General features: G+C 39.8%; 1 protein-coding gene across 1 annotated transcript in view; it reads right to left on the reverse strand.

Annotated features, from left to right (window-relative positions):
- Positions 1-24,214, reverse strand: part of SND1 (staphylococcal nuclease and tudor domain containing 1) — a 288,682-nt gene that overhangs the window by 98,755 nt on the left and 165,713 nt on the right. The window contains exon 16 of the mRNA XM_053464995.1: positions 8,964-9,073. Coding sequence (XP_053320970.1) covers positions 8,964-9,073 — 110 coding nt within the window. The remainder of the gene's footprint in view (positions 1-8,963; positions 9,074-24,214) is intronic.

Raw genomic sequence — 24,214 nt, forward strand, 5'->3', positions numbered from 1 at the left:
TATTGTTCAGCATCATTTTTCACTTCTACCTGGAAACAGAACACATAAGGCACATTAAGCCGCTGCCTAGAGTCAGGGGCTTCATATAGCAAAGTGTGTGTGAGGTTCATAGAGCATAAGGACTTACAACCCTATCTTCTGGCACATAACACTGGGATGGATAATAGCCTGATTGTGAGAAATCTGCACCAAGAAAGGTAGATTTTTTTTAAATAGTGATAGGGAAAGCAGCAATGGGAACTACAATCCACCTCTTGGCCAAAATGTCCTACAACTGTACCATCACAAAATATATCTTTATATCAGCATTTGTTTAGTAAAGTTGGTATGTAGAGGAGAGGGATACCATTGTGTTATATGCACATGCTTACTGAGCCCAGTGTTTATGCATTAGAAACATGGGCTCTTCTGTGCCACAGTAAGGCAGATGGAAGATTCTTGAGCTCTGAAAAGGAACAATGCTGGCAGAAAGACATTCTGCCTGGCAGCTAGAACAAAATCATTAGCGTGCCACTGTGTCTTCCTGATCTCCGATATACTGGAACGGAACCCAGGCTCAGAGCAGAAAGACTCGCTAGTAGGAGAGTGGAGTCACTAGGCTGGTTCCCACACCCCTATATAAGGCTTACATAGCTGCCAGATGATCGGGTTATACCAAAAGACCTAGTACTTTGGATTCTCTCCGCTAGCAAATTAACTCCTGTGCATTTGCAGACGGCAATTAGACATTACAATGCACATCATTTCTTACAAATACATCAGTTCTAAAAATGTGCTACAACAGAGACTGCTCCAAATTTAGAGCTTTGGCCTATAGTCTTGTAATAATATAGCATATTAAATCTACATGGTGCATCACACTACAGGCCACATTAACAAGGCAAGTCAGGATAGCAGGACATGTCTGGACTTCACTCACACGCATGTTTGGTGCTGGTGAATAGTTACCCTGCCTTACTTTAATAGTTGTCAAACCGGATTTAATGAATTTCCTGGATAAGTGCTACATCAACTGGCGCCTTCACTGGCCTTTGCATGTAAGTCGTTGGCCATTATAGAGTCAATAGCTTATTCAGCCACCAACCATATTTGAGTTTTATACTGACTATATATCATGCTGTGCAAGGGCATTATATATAGCCAGTGTTAGCGCAATGACATACATTATGTGGCACAAACGGCACTAAGTCTCTCCAGTACGCTACTGTGTTGCATTGTCATGCTCTCCATTCTGGACACCTGATGTTCTGCAACATGAGCACAAAGTTGCTCACAAAATGACACATCATATATACACTAAAGCCAATGCCTCCTTAGAGCTTATCCCTACTCTTATTCTTAGGACTTGGTGAACACTGTTTGTAGTGCGTGGTTTTGATCGGAATAAGGACATTGTGGATTTAAGAACGGATTTCAGAGATTTGCCAAGACCGTTTTGTACTTTCCAGGTAACCTGTCGGCCATATGACAACTTTACACCCCCACCCCCCCGAATAGGTCACAAAACATAGAAAGCCTTGATATACTTTCTAAAATTAGTGACCTATCAAGGATTCTTTTTGCTCCTTGACTTCTGAATACTGCCAGTTTCTTATTAAATTTGTGACTGCATTTCAGGGCTTTTAAAATGGAGATGAATCACCATATGGTGACTGCTTGACTGCTCTCTGCAGGTTCAGCACTTTGATATTTATCTTTAACAAAAAAAAGCTATGTGAAGGCATCATGTCATTGACAATATATTCAATGTGGATGTCCCTTCACAAGGCCCTTCCATACACAGCAATCACTCTGCTTCCTGTTCTTTGTCAGATATTTAACTCAAGCTTTCAGTTAGCAAATGCGTGATGGTCATTTTGTTTGATAAAGTAAAACACCCGGCTTTTGCATTCTATGACCAAAAAAGAAGCTATTCAGCAATCATGTGTCTCCGTTACATAATCCAAAGAATGTGTCACTGAAGGCAGAAAGGCTTCAAGCAGCAAGTTCACCATATGTTGTGATACCAGGGGATGACAAAGACAGGGCCATACCGTTTCATTAGGAAAGCAGCTGATTATTTTAAGTTAATCATAGACGCTGTATGCATAAGTTCTTCCTTTACCAACCAACTTTAATTTTAAAGCACAAGTCTAATGCCGTGGCTTTATCCAAAGTACTTGATGGAAGCTTCCACACCAGGCCACGAGGGAACTGTCCCCCTCAAAAAATGTAGGCATATTCAGGTGGGGGGAATGATAGGTGCTGGTGGAGGCAATATACAGGCTACCGTAAGATGATCTGATGGAAGAGATAATATAAAGGATATATGCTAGAAGGCAACATGATATCGAAGTTGGAGCATGTGACTTGGTGAGATGAAAAAAAGGGCTAGAAGGTTACACATCTGGAGCATTAGCGCATGGCATTCTCATCCATCGGCTCTGACCCGGGATTTGCCTGGTGGCCAGTTCAGCCAGCATAATACTTTTATACACGACATTTACGTGTACCATGTGAGAAAAAACCCGCACAATTACTACCACAAATTTTGAAAAAACCAATGGTAGAATTAGTGCATAGAGAGTAAAAATACCAGCATTTGAAATACCCCGGGGAAAAACAGAATCAGCACACTAATGTTTAATGCCAGTTGCAACAATTATGAAAGCTGCAAAAATGGATGATATACCTATAAATATTAATAAGGATGGGAAAGCGGAGATGGTAAACGTGCATGAAGCTGGTCTCTTGTTAAATCCGGGGACAGTTGGTTTATGCTACAATGTACAAGTTAATATGTAACATACATTTCAAACCAGGGGTGTAAAAAGTTTTCTCTCTCCAAATGTGGCAGAGCAACACCAGGTCACCAGGCTTTGCGTGGGTAGCAGTGTAATGGGCACTGTGGCTTCACAACACAGGGCTACTTGATGACTAAACCAGAGTTAAATTGTGTACATAGAGATTAGAGTTCTTGAATTCTTGCTACCACAGAGCAGGATAGACAGTGTCAGAGTATTAAAACATAACAGAAGGATAAAAACAAAAAACGATGCCTAAATTTTGCCGTGGACTTCAAGCTCCATCAACCGATATGACATTGTTACATGCAAGTGTAGTCTAGTGTAAACTAAGCATACGTTAAAATAGTCTGCTTGATATTTGTGAGGCTGGACGCCCACCTTATGTTTTCTAGGAGCCACAATCTGCATGCAAAAAAATCAGATATGATCATGCTGTTCACACTCCACTGTTCAAATGACTTGGAATGCTAGTGACACTGCAGCTCCTGACCACTGTCTGCCAGGGGCTTTTTTCTTCTGGTTTAAGGCCCCTATGGGAATAATGTGGTTTATAGATCTCCCAAATTCAAAGTGTAAGGCCACAGCTGGTGTCTGGAGGCGAGAGGCAGCCTAGGAGAAAATCTTTTTCGCTGACATGTTTCCTCTTTTTGGAAGGTAGTTTGAGGACAATATGGACTGAAACACAATATGGATTTTCCCCATATCCCTTCCAGATGGCAGTTTTCACTGTGTTTTAGAGAATGACTGCACAGTAATCAATTAGCACACAGTCTAAAGAGAAATTACAATGTGGCCAGAACACCACCCACAACATTTAATGATAATTCAGCTCCTGCACTCCTGCCCCAGCACCATTAGCCAGTTTCCAGAAAACATACCAACAAGGAACATCTAGGTTTCAATTCATTATGTATAGTACATTTCTTCTGAATTCCAAAACAACTGTTTAAATTACAGAATTTGAGTGTGAAACCTCTGAGATCGATGCATTCCCCACCATACCTGCAGCAAGGTCTACTGACCTGCGCCTAACCTCTAGCTACTGTAGAGATTTACAAAATAATTTGCCTCCCAAATACCCGACTACCTATAGTTTATAGCTTCCGCCCAGAGACAAATTGCGGACTCAACATTTTCCTTCACAGTGCATTTTGGCAATGTAGGTCTATGAATTATATAGACAATTTCAGTTCCCAACAGGGAAACCTCCCAATAAATTCCAATTAATAAACTAATCTCAGTGCCCCTTCCAACAAAAAAGGAAAAACATTTGCACACCCGGCTCTGCCAGGATCTTTCATAGTATTCTCTATAGGATGTGTTGTACGTTACCCTTTAAAGCTTTTAGACTTATAGATCAAATCCTTTCTATAAGAACACAATTTATTGCTGTCAGACTTTAACATATCTATATTACATCATTTATATTTAATAGGTAACTGATATAAGAATATTAGAATAAATTTATGTTTGCGATAACAGCAAGTTATAATTTCTAATTACAGTTAACCACCCGAAAAGCAGACCAAGGACAACAACCTGGTCAATAGCATAAATTAAGTGGATTGATTGTTTTAAGGCCACAGAATTTCTTTGGTTTTAACACCGGGTTTGCACACCTCTAGCATTAAAAATGATTAAAGCTAAACACAGGGTGTAACTGATCTGGATATGGCTTTCGCTCTGCATTAGGAAAGTAACTTAGTGAGCAGATGAAACCGGGTTGCCTTCTTGGATCTTCATGCATTAAGTCCAGTTTCACCAGACAGACAAATCTATAAGAACATTTAACATGAAGGAGGTTCCACTTAACGGAAAGCAGATAAGTAAACCAGTACTCAGACTCAATCTTCCAAAAAGGCAATTAGATCAATAATTTGATATGTAATTCGTGAAATGGAAGGCTACATGGTTGCAGGATTCATTAGAATAAGCAAGCTTTGCATTATTAAACAAACCTGAATTTAAAGGTGTGAACATACCCCACACACTTAAATATTGGCCAAGGATGTATTGCAGATTTACAATGCCATTTCAGGCCGATTCTCATGAAATTTTGGACTAAATCAAGAAAACTGGAAAAGGAGGGCACCTGGAGGATAGTGGTGACGGCATGTAATCTGACAGAGAAGCACGCCTGTAACCAAATATGGCATGATGAATGGCCAGGTTTAACTGATCATTTTTCTCCCTGTCACTTTAATCAATAAGGGAAAAGGTGAATTGCTATTGATCCGCCTAACACCTTGCGAGTGAAGTACACATATTACAGCAAGCTTGCACAGGCAGGCATAACGCATGTAGGAAGGGGTCGCTAAGAACACTGTATACCCCCCAGTTACTTCCCAGCAGAGGCAAATTTAACATTTAACAAGCTTAATCACCTACCTAGTACAAAAGCGATAAGTGCCCAACAATGCTTAAGCCACATCAATTTGCTTTAAGGCAGATTAGCCAGAAGTTAGCGTTTTGTGCTTATTAGCTTATTATTTAGGATAGAACTATTTTCTTAATATGTTCCATAAGTAGGAGCTATGTTTATTTTAGCTTTCATCAAGGAGAATAGGACAATGTGGACATTTCTGAGTTATAATTATTCATTCCTGCGATATAAATGAACCTGCACACCAATAACAGCCTACAAGGAAAGGGCACATCAAGGTTTACAGGGTGACATTCAGGATGCAGAATAAGAGAAGATAACTCTGAACCTACAGGGTGGGACCAGAGAAACCAATTTCACATGTCCAGGCAGGATACCTTCAGCTGTCAAACATCCATAAATTACATGGGTAATTCAAAGAATGACCTCTACAAACCTGTATAGTAAAAGATCTTATCCACTGGACAGTAGAGCCAATGCCAACAAGATATTGGCTTAACCAGAAACTAGCTAAGGCAGGAAAATAAACTGTCCTAGTATCAAGTGGTAGACAATACTAAACCATGAAGTGACAGAAAGGAACCTGTAACTCAAATTATGTGGAAGATCAACACCTTAGTACAAGACTAAATACTAAACCATACTCAAAAGGGCCAGCAAACACCATGTACAACAGGGAGGAACATACAACTTGACCGAAGCTGAATTAGGCTAGTGGGATCACATATTTTAAGATGTTCAAGAATCTAGAGCACATGATTCTTTTACACATTTACTGTAGGCTACATATAAAGAAGCAGAGGAAAGCTGTTTTGTTGGGGGACATACCCTAACCAAGAGATTATGTCCTATGCAGCATATTCTGACTGGGTCCTGGTCCTGTCTGATACCGCTTCATTTACAGTAAGTGCATGCTCATTAATATCTCGTTTGGTCTTGAAGCTGTGCACCGCCAGAAGGCTTTTGCTAATAAATATGGTTAGAGTATGTTATGAACAGCAGGGCTCCGAGTCACATAGCAGAAGGCCGGCTTTACCCGTTGCACGTGTCTCAGTCCTGGCAAAATCCAAAGCAACGTGAGCAGATCCAGAAAATTTAATATATCTGTGCTGGCACACTCCCATAGGAACACAGCTCAGGTGGGATTTAACCTCTTCATTATCAAAAATAAGTGCAATTCTTTTCCAGGGCACCGATTGCTTTACCTAATGAATCAGCAGTATTACACAACACATTGTATTGGACTATGGATGCGGTTGTATCTTTCACAGTCACTGAATGTGTCAGATTTCCTCTGCTAGCGTGAAGTGTTACTAGAACAGCTGAGACCAGCACATCTGCATTTCGCCATTCTGATCTAGCAGAGCAATGATGTAATACCAGAACCTGCTGCTAAGGCATTTTTTTCTTTAAACCAAGAAAGTTCATATTGAAGTGGATGGTCTCAGCACACAATAACCGGTCAATGTAAACCTGGTCCTGGGGTTCTAAATAAGATTAAGACCAATCACTTTTTAGATTCCAGCTCCCTGCTTCCCATCAAGGCATTTCACATGCTGAAGTAGTTCTTTAACCGTTTATCTGAGCTGCAGTGAGCAGAAATATGATTTAAATAAGCAGCAAATGCAGTGTGTATAAGATGTGGAAGCCAGCACTGATATCATTTCAGCTCTGACAGAGGCATTAGCACAAGAATTCCAGTGATCCAATAGGGCAGATGGGGGAAAGCAGCCTCAGACCAACAATTTGAATACAGATTTTCACTCTGGTAAACTGGAGACTGTCAAATATGCCACATCTCCCAAAACTCTCCACCGCCAACAATATTCAAAGATTAAGTCGGGGAACATTCCTTGGCACTTGTGCAGTTCATGTTCTGGGGCTAATTTAGAGATTCCAGGGGGTTACACTATGACCTCATTAGCCCACACTGATAGCTCAAAAGGACTGATTGAATGCCTCAAAACAACCACTGGTACTCTTGAGGACACAGACCATAGACTGTTGTATTGGCAAATCATATTGTAAATAATAAAGATTAATACAGTGGACAACAGTCAGAAGATTAAAAGAATCTTCAGACACAGAGGAAAATAATGTTGCCCTTGTAATTATATGGGATAGCCTTTCAGAATGGTTGGTCCTTGCAGATTTAACAGCTTTCAAATATTTTATCTTCGCATACTCAGTCAATGAATTAGCAATATTAAAGGAGTTTATAGTCCCATACGCAAGCTATGATTTCTTATATTAAAAAAATCTGGAAGACGAGAGTTGCTTATTATCTGGGTCTCAGAGGAAACTTTTGCTGATGGCAGCAGATTAGAAACAGAAAGGGAGGAGGCATATAAAAAAAATAGAAAAGATTTGGCATTAAACAGTCTACAAAATTAGATTGTGACTAATTAGCTTCCGCTTGAAACTGAGATTCTGTATGAGCTCCTCCTGCAACACCTCGAATCCTTGAAAGATCTGTCAGAATCAGGACATCTGCACTGTGTGTAACAGCACACTGGAGAGACGTGCACACTGGAGAGACGTGCACACTGGAGAGACGTGCACACAGGGAAAAGGATAGGAAGAGAAAAAGGACAGACTTAAAAAGGTGCTGCTTGTAGATTACAGTCGCGCACCCAAAAGTCAATACCTTTGTTACATACAAATATGGCCCCTATGATATCCCTGCTCTTTATATATCCTTTTACCATTTTGAAGTAGACTTAGCTCGCCCTGATGTGTGAACTAGTAAGCACCTCCATGGGATACCAGCCAAAGGCCTTTCATTAGGAGGTCTATGTTATGACCCAGGAGAGGAAACACCATGCAGGGTAACTGCTTTGAGTAATCTACCACAATTTCTACCCATTTGTAAAATTGGAGCAATGTTTTATGGGTTTGCTGAAAGCATACCTGGGACAGAGGTCTTTTGTAACCTTCAACAGATCAATGCTATTGACTGGTGCAAAATGACATAACCCCCATGTACTATACAGAAAGGCAAATAGTTCAGGTACTAAGAAAAATAGAACGGGGCTAGTGTAATCAAGATTTTTTCTTCTTCTTAAATACAAAACTCCACATCTTTTATGCAGAAGGAACACAAGTTTGCAAATCACAATTCATGAATAAATAAAACTGGGCATTATACACACACACATATATATATAAAAATAATCAGATTAACCACGCACTCAACCCATTTAGACTGCCCATTTTCTTCCTTTTGTAAATAGTTTATGTTTTTTATTATTGGTCTTGACTTATGGCCAGCACATCCTTATGTAAACTACATCGACTTAAATTTTCTCATTGGATGATTCTCTATCACTCCTGCTAAAGCACTGCTCTCTACACACCACTAGTTTGCCCAAGATAGTCATTGTGACATCAGTTGGTAGGATCTTGTGTGTGTAAAATCCCAGATACTCGAAAAACACACTGTTTCCAATGTTATAATGCCCTTCCCTACAAGCATTCCTTAGCTTTCGGTTTCCCTTGAGACTTATTTGCCAACAGAAAGATATTAAGTAACCTTGATGTCTGTGGATAAAAGTTTGCGCTCAGAAGAGACTGTCAGCCCAAGGAATGGTTACAAGCAGTTTCTGAAAGCCAGGGAATGCAAAAGTACCCAAGGCATGAAACTTCATATAAAGCTCAAAATTCTGGATCTATACTGACAGTTTCCCAAGATATTTAATTACAGAACAAGCCCTTTATAGTGACAACCAACCACTGAAATAGCAGGATTGCTCTTAACAATCATTAACAGATTACTTAATTGCTGAAAAACGTACCTCTCGTTGCAGTACAAGCTCCTTGGTGAACAGGGTTGCTTCATTACTGAACGGCTCACCTTCTTGAACCCCACTGGGCATGTTCCTGGGCCCTCTTGGACACTCAATACCTGGAAAGGAAAAATAGGAAATTTAGTAAAAAAAAAAAAAAATTGCCCTTCATCACTCATTTGCAGCACCAGCTGACAACAGCTCCTACACACCCCATCAAATGGGACAAGTGAAACATCCATTACGTTAGTGAGATACATATGAATATATTACCTTACATAAACCAAAGGGACAAAAATCAAAATGGGCTAGTAGTAGCAATCTCTAAATATAGTATTTTGTATGATTTACTTAGAAAAGTGACAATTCATATATAATCCAAATATAATTAAAAAGAAAAATCCAGGAGTGATAAATACATCCCCAGTTAATTAAATTAAGATATCACATTTAGATGGTGATAATTATCTACTTATCGGTGGAATTCACTCAACACTGCAATTAATGTTGAAACATCTGGCACGGCACTGGTGCAAGGGACACAGCAGTGATGCAGAGCAAGTAGATGAAGCCACTAGTAGTTTATTGCTTACAGGCACCAACACCAAATGTACTCTCACCGTCATTAAGAGCACACTATGAAACACGACATGCGAGTAGTTACGGGTATGTCCTTCCGTGCTCAATGATTTGCCACATGTAAGATTGGTTAATTAAAAAAAAACTCATTAGATTTGCACATTTTTATTAACCTGCTTTGCGGTGCTGTGTACCACCAGGGGCAGGGGTTAAGGAATTTCATATTTAGACTGAGCCAAAAGGAAAAGGCAGCAGCTGATTTTGCTTCAAGCCCGAAAATTGCACATTTTTCTTCGATTAATAGTCTTTGTTCTATAACGTTTTTGTTACAATGCAAGTCTGATAATGTCTATGACTCCATTTAATATGCCCTATAAAATCCTTACAATCTGAACACTGATACCTTATATGAAAAATATTCTGAAAATTAAAAACCAACCCCCCCCACACACACATTTTCTTAACATATTAAACTTTCCATGGGTCCCTGTTAGCCCAGTGGTATGAACGCAATACATACCATTTACTCGGATACTTATGATGGACTAGCAAAGCAATACATAAATTTGTCACATGCCCCAAAATGGAGAGACATGCAGATCTAAAATAATTCAGGAAAGAAAGTAGGTGCCAATATATGAAAAAAAATAGAATATAATGACCTAATCAATCTAGTTTATTCAAGATACGGTGGAAACACAAAAAACTATTAAAATCATTGGCCTGTTTTAGAACAAAAGACCCAGATCAGGTAAACTTAGATTACCATGAGAAGGTTAGAGTGCGCTATGGGGGGTACGTGACAATTAGAATGAATTGCATCAATTGTAAATTACCTACATTTATTAAACTATGCATCAGATTGACATCCAGTCATCACATATAATCACCAGGAGTTGTATCGCTGACACTCTACCCAGTACGAACGCAGCTAACCTGCTAAACATAATAAATTGGACCCGCAAGATGCGTCTAAAAACAAGGAACTTAAAGGCAGCCACATCATTGCTGAACCCTGTCCTAATGTATATACTTTATACATATTTTATATTAGTATCAAGCATTTTATCAGGGTAATTTCTGATGTGAAGCCGCTTCAATCTGTAAGGGCTTCACCCTGGTAAACTCCGGTCATTGCATTTGAAAGTCACAAAAATCAATGAAAATTCTCATTCTGAGCCACATTGGATTTTAGCTGAGCTACCGGCAGAAGTAGATATTTTGCGGTTAGACAATATCCTTTGGAACAGCAATTCATACACAGCCTGAATAAAACCCAAGTAGTAATCCATTAATGACGCATAATGGCAAACTGCGTTATGAAAGACTACTCTGCTATGATTATTAGGGAATTAACATCTTTTATAAGAGCATTTGGAACAGTCATTGATCTATGGACTCCTTTATAGAATGTAAAGCAAAGGCCAAACGGGGGAGGGGGCACAACCATACAACGTTCTGTACTCATAAATAGGCCTTTAAGTGCACCAAGACTGGAACTTGTTAAAGGATGCAAGTGGTAATTGTGACCTACTGATAATCATGTGAAGACATTTAGAATAATGTAAAATACAGAATTTAACTTCTAGGCTTCCTGCTATTTATATACATTGTATTTGTCTCCCAAACACTAACACTGATACTCACCTAACACCTAGGAGAGGCTAAAAAGCAAAGCATACTGCTTTACTGCCGAACTATACTTCACTCAAAATACAGAGGATGGCGTTTCTCCAGTTTCATATCATTCCCGAGGTGTATAATCCATACAATAGCGTTTGACCACAATCTAACAGAGGAGAATTGGGTTGTGTCGGTTTAAGTCACAGAGGCGTTATCTTCCACATGCAATGCCGCACATATCCACTGGGATATCTAGTGTATCGATGGATCAAGGCAGCATTTACATCCTGACTGGACCTTTTGTGTGCTCTTTCAGTAGTTTTCTATACATTGCATTACTGTAAATGTTTTGTACGGGGCTGGGTAGCATACAGTGTGTTTTGTCTGACATATGCATCGAGCAGCGTTATTACTGGGGCATCTGGCTGGATTCACCTTCCTGACAGAGCAACCTGGCCTGCCAATAAAGAACACTCCTCTCTCTCAGGTACATATGACACGTCCTCCAACATTTCAAATGGCCAAAAGAGGGACATGCATGTCTTAAGGGGTTAGAGACGTTGTGACCTATTGATGAGCTAAACGTAACCGAGAAATGCATTTAGAAGGATGTATTTTTTATTTACACAACGTATAAACACAGTACTGCTATAAACAGTATAAATAAGGCTATTGCTTTGCTTATAGCTGGATGTATAATTGTTTGGGTCTCACTTTTGCCTGATGTGGGAATATTTGACATTCCTTTTTATAAATACCTAAACTAACCGTCACAGGGATGCAGAAAACAAAAACAAATAGATATGTCTATAAAGATATAGCTGAATATAAACTTTGTGACACCCCCAGATTTAGTCATTTTCTACACGACCTTATTGTTTTTATATCATTAGCAGGAAAGACTGCAGAATTACAGTCAAAATATCTTTTCCTATCTGAAACCTCCCTGAACCCTGCCAAATGCTTGCAAACCACTTAGAACAGCCAGCAGCCCTCTGTTTAATTCATTCTTTTAGAAGAATGAGCATTAGCACCTGATGGAAATAAATTGGACCTAGCACATAATAGGGACAAAAACGTGCATTAGAGATGATTTTCAGCTGCAGCTAAACAGATGGAAGTCATAACACACTAGACCACATGAAACATACAAACAGCTTGAATAAACTGCTTAATTCTATTACTAGCCAAGAGCACAAAAACATGGTTGATTGCTGGGAAACCATAATTTAACATAGAAGGAATGCTTTATTTTTTAATAAAAAACACATTGGCTACACTCTATTAGAAAAAAAATGGAGCACTTTTACACATTAAAGCTTATATGCTGGTCTAGTATACCTTCACATTGTGAAAAGGTGTTACAAGCTCAGGTTTGATACCCTAATACATTTTTATAATAATAATACTAATAGACTATATGACCAGAAGTACATGGACACTCCTAATTCAGTTTAGGCGTTTCATCAGCATCTATTGCAAACAGGTGTATAATTAGACATACCATCTATATCGACCAACACTGGCAGTAGAATGGGTTTTACTGAAGAGCTCAGTGACTTTAAATGTGGTAGTGTCATAGGATGTCACCTTTGCAACAAGATGGCTTGTGAAATTTCTGCCCTGGGCCACTGTATGTGCTATTATTGTAAAGAGGAAGCATCTAGGAGTAAAAAAAAAAAAAAAAAAAAAACGAAGCAGTCAGGCCGACATACACTAGAGAATAAAAAAAACGACTGTCCTCTGTTTCAAACTGCCACTAGAAGTAACACAAGCACTGTGCACCAGGAGCTTCATGAAAGGGTTTTCAATGGCCAAGCAGTGGCACACAAGCCAAAGATCACTGTGCAATGCCAAGGATTGGCTGGAGTATTGCAAGCTTGAGAGCACCTAATGTATTGGTTTGTTTTAGTCTGTCAATTCTAGTCTTGTCATACACCCCTTGAATATAAAAAGTGCTGCATAAATTGTTGGTGCTATACAATAACAACAATAGCGTATACATGTTCTCTGGAGCGATGACTCACGTCTCTAGAAGACTGATGACGGAATCTGGGTTTGGTGGATGCCAAGAGACCATCACCAACAGTTATGAATTGTGCCTTCTGTAACGTTTGGTGGAGGAGGGGTAAGGTCTGGGGCTGTGTTTCAGGGTTTGGACTTGGCCTGTTAATTCCATCGAAGGGCATTAATGAAGCAGCATTTAAAAGACATTTTAGACAATCTTAGGCTTCCAACTGTGGCACCAGTTAGGGGAAGGCCTTTCATGTTATAGGATGACTGCCCCTGTGAACAAAGTAAAGGTCCATCAAGATTTGATTTGATAAATTAGTTGTGGAAGAACTCGAGTGCCATGACCTTAAGCCCACTGAACACCTTTGGGATTAATTGGAATGCCGATTGTGATTAACGCATAACCTCCAGAAAAGCTTTTTTTGGCTGAATGGGCAGAGTTACACTCCAGCATCTTGTAGAAAGCCTTCCCAGGGGAGTATAGGCTGTGGTAGGTGCAAAAGAGTGGAGGGCTTTCCACAAGCTACCATAGGTGTCGTGGTCAGGTGTTCTCATACTTTTGGTCATTTAGTGTACGTTTTCAGTGACACTGATCATTTTAGAGTGCATGATTGTTTTCTTGTCTCACTCTAGTAAAGAGTGTCAGCCCAGGTCAATACATATAAATATGTTCAGTAACTTGAAAGAAAAAAACAACTCCACATGCAATGCTCAAGGCAGAAGACTGGCTAAATAGTGCTAGAGGGAAAAAAATCATTACATTGTTGGAGAATACCTTGAAAGATAAATTCTCTCTCACTGTACATGTAATTTGTTAGATACCATTTGCCTTACTGAAACCTTTATGTGCCTGATTATCTTAGACACAATCCTGTGCGTCTTTTCCCTTAATGCTCAGGTTCGTTCATCTCTCCCTCTGGCCTGATCTGTATCAGCTAGAAATGCATTCATATTTCCTTCAGATTGCCGTTCTGCAGGTATTTTTATATTTTTTTTTCTACTGGGTCGTCTGTTTTCTTTGATTCTAGCATTCGATTCCTAATTTTATCACTAGACACCTGGGTGTGCAACACCCCCTGAAAACATTTCACAATACTAATCTGGAAACATGCAAAACTTGCACTACTTACCAGTGTTACCCGTGCAATAAACACAAACAGGGGGTACAAAAAACCCATCCTGAATAAGAGGATAAGGCCATGCTCCTTAGAGCTTTACCAATTATGCAGAAAGCAGTAAAACCTTTCACCGTAAACAGATAATCTCGCCATGTTTCTATTACTTAGAAGAGCACGCTGTTGTTTGCGACAGAGCTTAGATGGTCATTATACACTAATGAGCCACAAACACAGACAGAGAAGCCATATAGTTCCCTCCCACTTTAACCTTTGGGCAGCCCCTAAACATCACAACACCGAACAGATTTAAGTCATGCTGGCCTGGTGAATGGCTGCATAGTACCGGTCACATCCAATGAAAACACCAACAGATTTGCTATCTTGATATAGCAATCTCAGCAATTAATACTGTTCCGATTTAGGATTAACTCCATGCCGCTAGGATATCACTGCGATATGCAACATATGCATATTCATTGTAGTGACAACATGTGAAAAAAAGATGGACATAAGCTTCAGATCACAGACATATTTTAGCTTTGCATGTTATCAGGAATTCAGAATGCATTCATTGTAAAGGAAATGCAATTCCCAGGGTAGCAGCAATATAATTGAAAGTTTCCAAGTACTGGCTGCACACAATCTGACATTTGTCAGTCTATTTAGAAAGTGCTGCTAAGGTGCTGTTTAACAACCTGTTTCAAATGGCTTTTCTTCAATGCCAGTAACCGGAACAGACCAGTATCATGCCTTTAACCGTTATACACCCTATCTGGGCCAGGGTTTATATAACTGTGCAGATCATTCTTGGGCTGGGGATTACATCTGATGAAGAGACTTCTAAAGTCTTGAAAGCTTATGCGGCATTACTTTTTCTTTCTAAGAATGTTTGTCCAACATCCCTGCTTGTAAACGTCATCAAACCCTCTGCAGATAAAGGGTTTATTGCACACTAACACAAGTTCCTTTCCTGCAGCAGAACACACCGTTCATGCTGGCTCCGGGCCACCACATTTCCATTAAGGAGACCAAGAATTTGGCTGACTAAGGCGTGGTGGAGTAAATATAATAAAAGGCTTTCCCTTCCATCGCTCGCAGAGCAAGTCATATGAAGTTGTCAGCGATCCAAGCAGCTCTGGGCATCAGCAGAGACACAATTTGTTGACTTGCCACTTAGAAATCATGCGATGAGCGGCAGGTTTGGGGATGAGATGAGTGAAGGCGGGGGAGGTAGATTCGGTTTTATTACTTAATAGGCTCAGGGAGAGGCAGCAGTGATGGGAGATTGCTAGATACAATGTCACCTTACCAAGATATACAGCAGGAGCAAGCCTGTGCATTTAACAGTCCACATTAACCCCACAGTGGTCACACAAGACACACTACATGGAAGACGTTGCCCATACAGAAAATCCTTACGGCATTAAAACAAGTTTATTACAAAACACACTTTAACCAAATTCCTTGAGAATTTTAGATTTAGAATTCTCAGATTCAAAGCAGCTAGCGTGCGTTCATTCTGGCAAAGGACTCTTCAAGTCCTGGCGTGCAGGGTGCTGCCCTCAATTTTACACTTGCAGTTTTTAAAGATGTGGTGCTACAGCAGGAGCAATTAGAATAGACCTCTCTGTTTCACTTAACACTGAGCGGGTACAAAAGGAGTACATTCAGCTTCCTCAAGGAACTAAGTAGGAAATGGAGAAAAAAGCCCAGCTAATCAAAATGACTTACTTTGAGATCCCACTTACCCAATACAGCTAGTAATAGGTAAATGGGATTTCCAAGCAAGTTGTTTTGATCACAGCTGAGCAGCTTCAAAATACTTCCATAATGAAACACACAACACAGGTCTAGGTAAACATCTGAGTACCAAAGTTGTTCAGCCTAAACATACCAGAAAAGGACTAGCATCCCCAGGTAAAGGAGTTTTATGGGACACAAGGACATTTAAAAATTCATAGTGTCCCGCTACATCTGTAAAAATTCTAGATACCCTTAATAGAATGTTACAGACCACAAGCTGGCATTAACCTAGCTGTTCTATAAAATGTGCATGCAAGCGCTTTTATCTTGGTGGTACACAATGTAAAACAGGTTGCCGGAATTTTCTTTTAAAAGTATTTCTAAAGGAAAAAAAAATAATAATAAAAAAAAGGTAGAAAGTGATGAAAAACGCTCCCAGCTCAGATTGTATACCCCTCCTCTTACTACCCTACATCCATATATAATGCTCCTCATGCTAAATGTCACTGGTTCACAAGGATCTGAATTTTAAAGGGGGGGGGACAAGCTATTCTCAGCAGAAAGATGACAGACAAGGAATGGAAGCATCCAAGGCACATCTGTGTCACTAAATAGAGAAGAGGGCTTCTTATCTTTAATACAGTGTCTGAGGTCAGCAAACCTAGAGATACAGATTAGTCTGCAGACAAGAGAACAGGCTGAAAGGAATTGAGAGAGGGGGCTACATCAACATTTCTATTGTGTGTTCGAACAGAGTAGACTGTTTTAAGTTTCACAGCAATAATAAGTCAATGATGGAATGCATGACAGACTTAAAACCGGAGGACTTAAAGGAAATTTTATTTAACGACTGATATGCTTTAAAAGGGACAACCTTTCTGGTAATAAAAGGAATGGGATTTTCTTTGAAAGGAAAGCTTAAACCAACCAGAAGGTCATGTCTCCTAGAACATGCTGTGCAGTTCCTTTAAGGAGAGCGGTCCAGCAAATGCCTCCTTTGGACTAAGGAAAAATGACAATTTCAGACTTTTACACGCCATTATCAAATTCATAGATTTTTTTGTTTAAAAAAAAAAAAAAAAAAAAAAGGGGGGGGAGGCAGTTATTTGTATTTTACATACACATCAAGGAGCCTTATTGTTTTTTTTATTATAAAATCAAACTGAAAAAAACATTGCATTGTAGCAATCTGAAGAGTGCTGTTCGACAGCAGGCAGCTTCCTCCAAGGACCGACAACAATAAAAAGGTTTGCTTTATTTTCTGTTTAAACTAGGATGAAATAAATGGAATTTTTAATAGCTGATAACAATGGGAATATGTTTATACAGTAAAGAGGTGTGAAAGCAGATCACAAAATGCATACTCAAGCATATGCCAAGGATTAACAGACTAACATCTCCCAAATGTAAAAATTAACACTTGGGGTGCCATGGAAGACCCGACACTTTCACTTATATGTATGAAATCTGTTTATACAAAGACTTCTATGCCTTAGTCACCGTTTCTAGCACATGACTGGAGTGACAGAACATATTTGTCCCCGGTGTCTCTTATAATAGAATCCAAATTATAATAAGTATTTGGGTACTTTCAATTTCATGATCTCTGTACTAGAAATAGCATTGTCATAACATCCCTCCTGTTTAAGTGTAATTGGTGTTGGGACAGGAATGGGATTTTTTTTTTTAATCAGTCATCCACACATTTTCAGGATTACAAACTACCCAAGGATTTAAGAGCGAATGCAAAACTAATGCACAGGCTCTGGCCTATGGGACATTTGCCTGGGGTGCCCAATGGCCGGTCTGGGCCTACTTGATCTATTGGGAACTCAACATTTTTAAGAGTGCTGGGAAAACAAGCATTATAGCACTATAATAGTATAGTACCAAAGGAATAAAATAATCATAAAGAGCTTTACATAAGGTTCATTTCCAGTTAAAAAGTTAATATAAATATATATATAAATAGGCTTTCATAATACTCGGATGTGAGCTTCCCTCATCCTTAGCCCACTTGTCAGCTCCGAGAGATGGGTTCCTATTTAATCAGACATTTGACATCATAAATAATTGTTGTAAATGACACGAATGAAGTCTATGCGTATAGTCCACTAGAGAATCAGTGGGTACGTGTGGAAGGTGGGGAGGGACCTCCAGGCTGTTGTATAGGAATTCCACGGCCTCCATGGCTGTGGATAATTGAAAGACTGAATGGAGGGAGTGTCCTTCCTAACCCATACTGAATATACAATAAATCTGCAATGGAATTATGATCCAGCCTCGCTGGGTTAATCCATAGCGTATCCATGACAACTGGTGCCGCTGGACACCGGTTGAAAATGCAGCATGTTTAAATCCCTACCGAGAACATCTGCTTGAGCAATGACATGGCAACAATATGATCTCAAGAGCCCGACCGAGTGAGGGAACAGACCAAAGTATTTCAAGATGAAACCGAGAAACATTTGATGCATTAATTAAGCCTGTATTTACACGCAGGTTTTACGACAAAAGGAAGCAATGCTGTCTGGTCAAACTGCCATCGTTACGTGAAGGCCTTTGGGTTATACCGAGATCTGATCTAATCTGTCACAAGCAGCAAAAGTATTACTGTGCAACAATGTTTCTATATTATATATTTAACTTGACAGATGTGCACGCATTTTAATACATTCTTACAAATAGTTTTATTAGGCTGTACTGAAAATCTAGAAAGCAACATAAAATGTACCGGTGTATGTAACGTCGCCGGAGCTTATTTTATACATGCTTATTATGCAACAAATTTAAAAACGAAGCTTCTCTTCCACTACACTCATTACTGAAAGGTTCCTAAATAACGTTACTTTAAACACACACTTCTTTTTAGGAAGGGATTAAAGTGATAACCTCCATTTTGATATAAAATAATTTGTCCTGTACTGAAAAAAAAAACAAAAAATTGTTATAAGTTACATGAAAAGACTATATATATCTCAACCTGGGAGAGTAACTATTAGGTATAATGTCCTTGAACTCATGCAAACACATCACAAATAAAAACAGCAAGAACATGCATAAGGACAAAACCCAGAGATGAGTTGATCATTTAGTGTCCCGAAGGAGGACTCTTATTTTAAGCATAAAAGGAGCAATGAGTCCTCATATTGGAAATATTGTTCCCTCCAGCCGAAATTTGCTGGAGCACAAAGAATGGGCAGAAGGAGTTCCCATAAGTTCATTGGAGGGGATTCCTCCAGCACCCAGGGCTGTTTGTTTCAGCTCCTCCGTTTAACCCTCTCCCAGCCGCACAGCACAAATCAAACGGGGAAAGAAAGAAAACAAAATGACGCATTTGGGAAGCACAGGTCATTCCTAGGCAGCTGGGAGTTTAATACGGTATTAATTACAGAGGTCCAATCTCAGTCCCCAACATTTATCACCAGGACAGGGCAGCAATATGTCTCTAATTACCCATTAAGTAATCAGTCCTCATTATCACCAGGATATATTGTTCTAAAAGGCTGACCAGTTAAGACCTTTCCACCAATCCACCGATAATGACCGGGAGAAATGATTGCAATTATCTTCCTCCAAAACCTGAAAATATGGTGGTGTGTGTATAATAATATCTATATATCTATCTATATCTATATACACATATCTCTATAAATATCTATAACCAGCATATAAGGAAAAAAAATAACGTGTGAATATACATTATATAGACTTTAACATACTAGACAGACAATATACAAGCGCTTAAGAACTGCATGTCTCGAAGCCTGATAAACAGTTATTTGATAAAAAGTGGAATTGTCAAGCAAAGTTATTTGTGCTTTTCTGCACGAGCTTGAGGGAAATCTAACATTTGTGATTCTTTATTTTACACAAAAGACATATTTAAAAGGGAAAAAAGAGAGGAGCCTTATCTTTTCTCTGCCTTCATTACTGCCATCTAAGTCGGTATGGAATAGGATCACATTTAATTGAGGCTTTTTAGTTCACATCAATTTTGCCCAGTACTGGGATTCAGTGAAACTTTGAAGCAAATCCTATTTAATCTCAGCCATTCAGAGCAAAAATTGCTTAATGTGTGTGTTTTGGGATGGGAGGAGGGAGCAGGAAAGAAATGAGGTGCCCTGAAGGAAATAAGCTGAGAAGGGGAAAGGAAGGGAAGAAAAAAAGTCGCATCACTGGCTATTCTGATACGACTGAAAATAACCGCTTACCTCTGTCAGGGAAAATAAATTAACATCTTCAGTGCTAGCGGCACGCACAGACAGCGACTAGAAATGCACACAGGGACTCGAGCAATCAGAGCATAGGAGAGTCCAGATTGGCATGTTTGTTTTCTCAGATGCGTTTGAAGCGGTTTCAGATGTTTAATTGTTAGGGGCTTGGAAGGTATATTCATCTTTGGGCCTTGGGCACCACAATGTATCTGAAATATATATGTTAAAAACTGCACTGCCAAAAATACTTTTGCCTAGGGGCAGAAGGGGGGGCTTCAGAGTCCATGAGGATGGCAGTGTGTATTTGGTCTCATTGCACAGGAATAGTACGTGCCATTTTGCCAACAATATTAAAGGTGTTAATAATTAGAAACACCACTCTGGGTACTGTTGAAAAGCCAGACCTTTCCTAGGAACACCTAATTTTTGTTGGAAAAATTTGACACGTGGGCATAGATTGATGAGCTATCGTTTCGGAAATGTACTTCCCAAGCTATAGAAAGTAATGGATTTCGGGAAGTAGTGAATTCTACAGCAAGTCTGAATGGTGGAACTGAACCAAGCTGTACCTCTCAGCACTGGCCCTATGCTGGGCCGGACTCCGCAACCAGGATGTTTTGATTGAATGGTCACTGGGAAATCTATTGGTTAATTGAAACATTTTCCAGGTTAAACGAGCAGCTGTTCTAGGAGAAGTAATGGGGAACAAAAGCAAAGCCTTTATGAATTTCAGCACATCCCACCTACTGCACTTCATTCATGAGTGGCTCTGTGCTTGAAAAGGTACCAGCCTACTGCTTTTCAATTACTTTTTCCTTTCAATAAACCGTCAAATTACTTCATACTTTGAGATGAACTGTAACGAATTGACAGTCTTACAAGGTATTCCAGTGCAGACTGCTGAGGTCGAAAAATTACATCAGATGGAAAACCTCTGAGAGGGGAAAAAATCCACACCAGCATATTACAGTGCAGATAAGTAGGTCCCAGGGAGACACCAAAACACAGCAAAGAATCACAAAAGGATACGTACATTGATATCTATTACAGTTATTAAACTTTGGTACCACCAGAGAACTCTTAAGAGTCATTGACACTGGGTTTCTGGAATGTTCCTTGCCTATACATACTCTCTCTTGTCAGAGCTTACATCGTATTAATGTACATTCTAGCAGTTTTAGTTTATTTTCAAGCAAATGTACTCTGAATTTAATGGACAGCGAGAAGTGACAGTGACAAGAACACAATACACAGCACAGCATGAAATCTCAATATGAGTATCCCACCTACTTCTTAAGACTTGTAACTAAGTCTTAAGACTTGTAACTAAATGCATTATTAGAACCATCATTCCCAGTATCGTTTAATGACCAAACTTCTCAGAAACACTTTCGTAATCATTTTGCAACAACCAGAATTTTTGCCAGGAATGCTTGTCATGTGACAAAAAAGCAGGTAGCAATAGGCTGTGACACAGAAGCAGACCATTCGGCCCAGCTTATCTGCCCATTCATCAGGATTTGTCATGTCTTACGGCAAGAGGCCCAAAGTGCAGCCATGAACAGTATTAGGAAGCAATTGATGATTGCCACAGGCAAGCTCCGTTGTGCCCCTCACATTGGATTGCCTGGGGCAGTTGACTCGCTTGCACAGCACTAGTTACAGCTTTTCTAGAGGCTGTCGCATTTAAATTGATCAGCACCTTCAACTCTGACAGATCTGTGTGCCTTTCCACCATGATTCATTCAGTGTGTGCCAGCGAGAACCATCTGAACTTTACATAAGCAGCCCAATAAGTAGTGGTTGTAAAGAAAAGCATTGTTATTTCTTTCCATACAATCACACATGATGGCATGCCGGTAGTGTTTAGGTGTTTTCACATCTAACAGGACCAGCGCACACAGGTACCTTATTGCTCTGAAAGATTACATTCGCAGTTATACAACAGGAGATACCCACATAGCCTCCAGCACTGCTGAAGCAATTCCCATGAAAAAGCTTCAGAGGACATACTTTTTAATTCATTAATCGGTGAGGGTGATGAAGGGATTGCAACAGACAATGGGAAGTGTGTGACAAGGTCATTGGCTTCCCAAGGTCAGATATACAAGATCTGGGTAATGTTTTGTACTGTCCCCTGGAGACAAAACAATCCTGGAGATTTGGCCCCACTTTATTGCCAAGATTATTAAATGGGCCCAGTCTGGAGAAAACCCCCTGGCAATACTGTGTGCCAAAGAAGAAGATTTATAATCCCACGTGGCGGGATTTATGTAGTGCTGCATTTATCACCACCACACAATACATTTGTATATGTTAACACAGGAGCCAGAGTACCGTACAAAGGTCCTCACAGGAAGGTAGTATATAGACCTACACAGTTAATCTTTTTTACTACTCTGAACACTTGGTAATTTAAGGGTGAAAACATTTTCTGGAAATATGGTTTATTGCCTTAAAAATCAGAATAGGTCAGGGACATACTGCGTTATTTTTACCGCGTTATTTTAGACTGATGGGGTAACAAATCCCCATTCTTGCAATTCACAAAGGGGCCACAATATCTATTGCACAGTTTTCTTATTCTATGACCTAGAGAAAAATATAGCGTTCATGGAGTAGTTGTGGCAGGTTATAAATAAGGTGGAAAGCGAAGCTTAGGGTTATGGTGGACAGAACTCCAGTGTGTGGAAACCACATATGCTTTCCTTCCACGTTCTTTATCAGGTCCCTGTGGCAGCAAGTGAATGAACCAAGTATTTACATCAAGCATTAAACAAAGTTTCAGAAGCAGACACATCACAGGCAAGAGGCAAGTTACCAACATTGGCTCTTCAGTTTCTAAACTACCACAAAACTGCAGCAGCAATGGAAATTAACACAGCACCCCAAGTTCTTCTGACCAAGGAATGTGTCAGACCGTGCTTTAATCCTCCCCATTTTGCACCATCCATGGCTAAGCATCTTAGGAGTTTTAGTTGATACCTGTCCCCTTCTAACATATGACTTGACTGGGTGGGTGGTGGTCTGGTTGTGGAGCAGACACGCGCACGCTTAGCCAGCATCCTCCCTGCCTTTCCTACTCAGATAAATGAGAAGCCAGCGTTTCATTTAACAGCAGAATTATCATTCTTCCCAGTCGTGCAGGATAGATGGCCGCTATGACTCTCCTAAATCAACGAGGAACAGGCTTTGCTATAATTCCATGAGACGCAACACTGAGCACAGCAGCCAAGGCTAACCTTATGTAATAATAAAGCATCACTAAGGAGCAAGGCAAAAACAAACCTACAAGAGCCAGCCGCTAGAACGTGACATAAGGGGACAGATGGGCGCTGCTTTTTAACTTATTACTTGCTGGAGGGCTCTGTGCCACACTGTAGGCCCTTTAAAGCACAATATGCGATTACTTCACTACACCGTAGCGTTACATTCACTATTTCTTCTTTGATTCATTAAAAAAGGGTTAACAAATCTAATTGCCTAGACAGAGTTAAAAGTTTCCTATCTAAAAACACTTGAAAAGATTGTTCAACTTAACTGAAAAGGGTACCTTCCTCATAAAGTATTAAACACTTCTCTGGTACAAAAGGTCAGATACAACAGCGCTTAACAGAACATGGCATCCCCTGGAAACCTCCTTATCCTGTAGCAAAAGCAAATAAAAATGGGCAATATTCCCAGGTGGAGCATGTATAAAGGCTGATGCCACTGCGGTTTAATTTATGTCTGAGGCATTAATAAAAGATCACATACATGCCACAGCAAACAAGGCCTTGACAATGTACTCATATCGCACTCTCTACATTTTTAATCACAAAGTCATGAATGATGTTCCATCTGCAAGCAGTAAGTATGGTAGGGAGAACGGTGTAAAGTTTATTTACAAGCGGCGTTTCCATTAAAAACACATCTATCCTGTCACTGCACTGGCTGTCATGCCCTTTTCTTAACACTTTAGTTTTAC

Source organism: Spea bombifrons, chromosome 4, assembly GCF_027358695.1.
Source record: "Spea bombifrons isolate aSpeBom1 chromosome 4, aSpeBom1.2.pri, whole genome shotgun sequence".
NCBI classification, from domain to species: Eukaryota; Metazoa; Chordata; class Amphibia; order Anura; family Pelobatidae; genus Spea; species Spea bombifrons.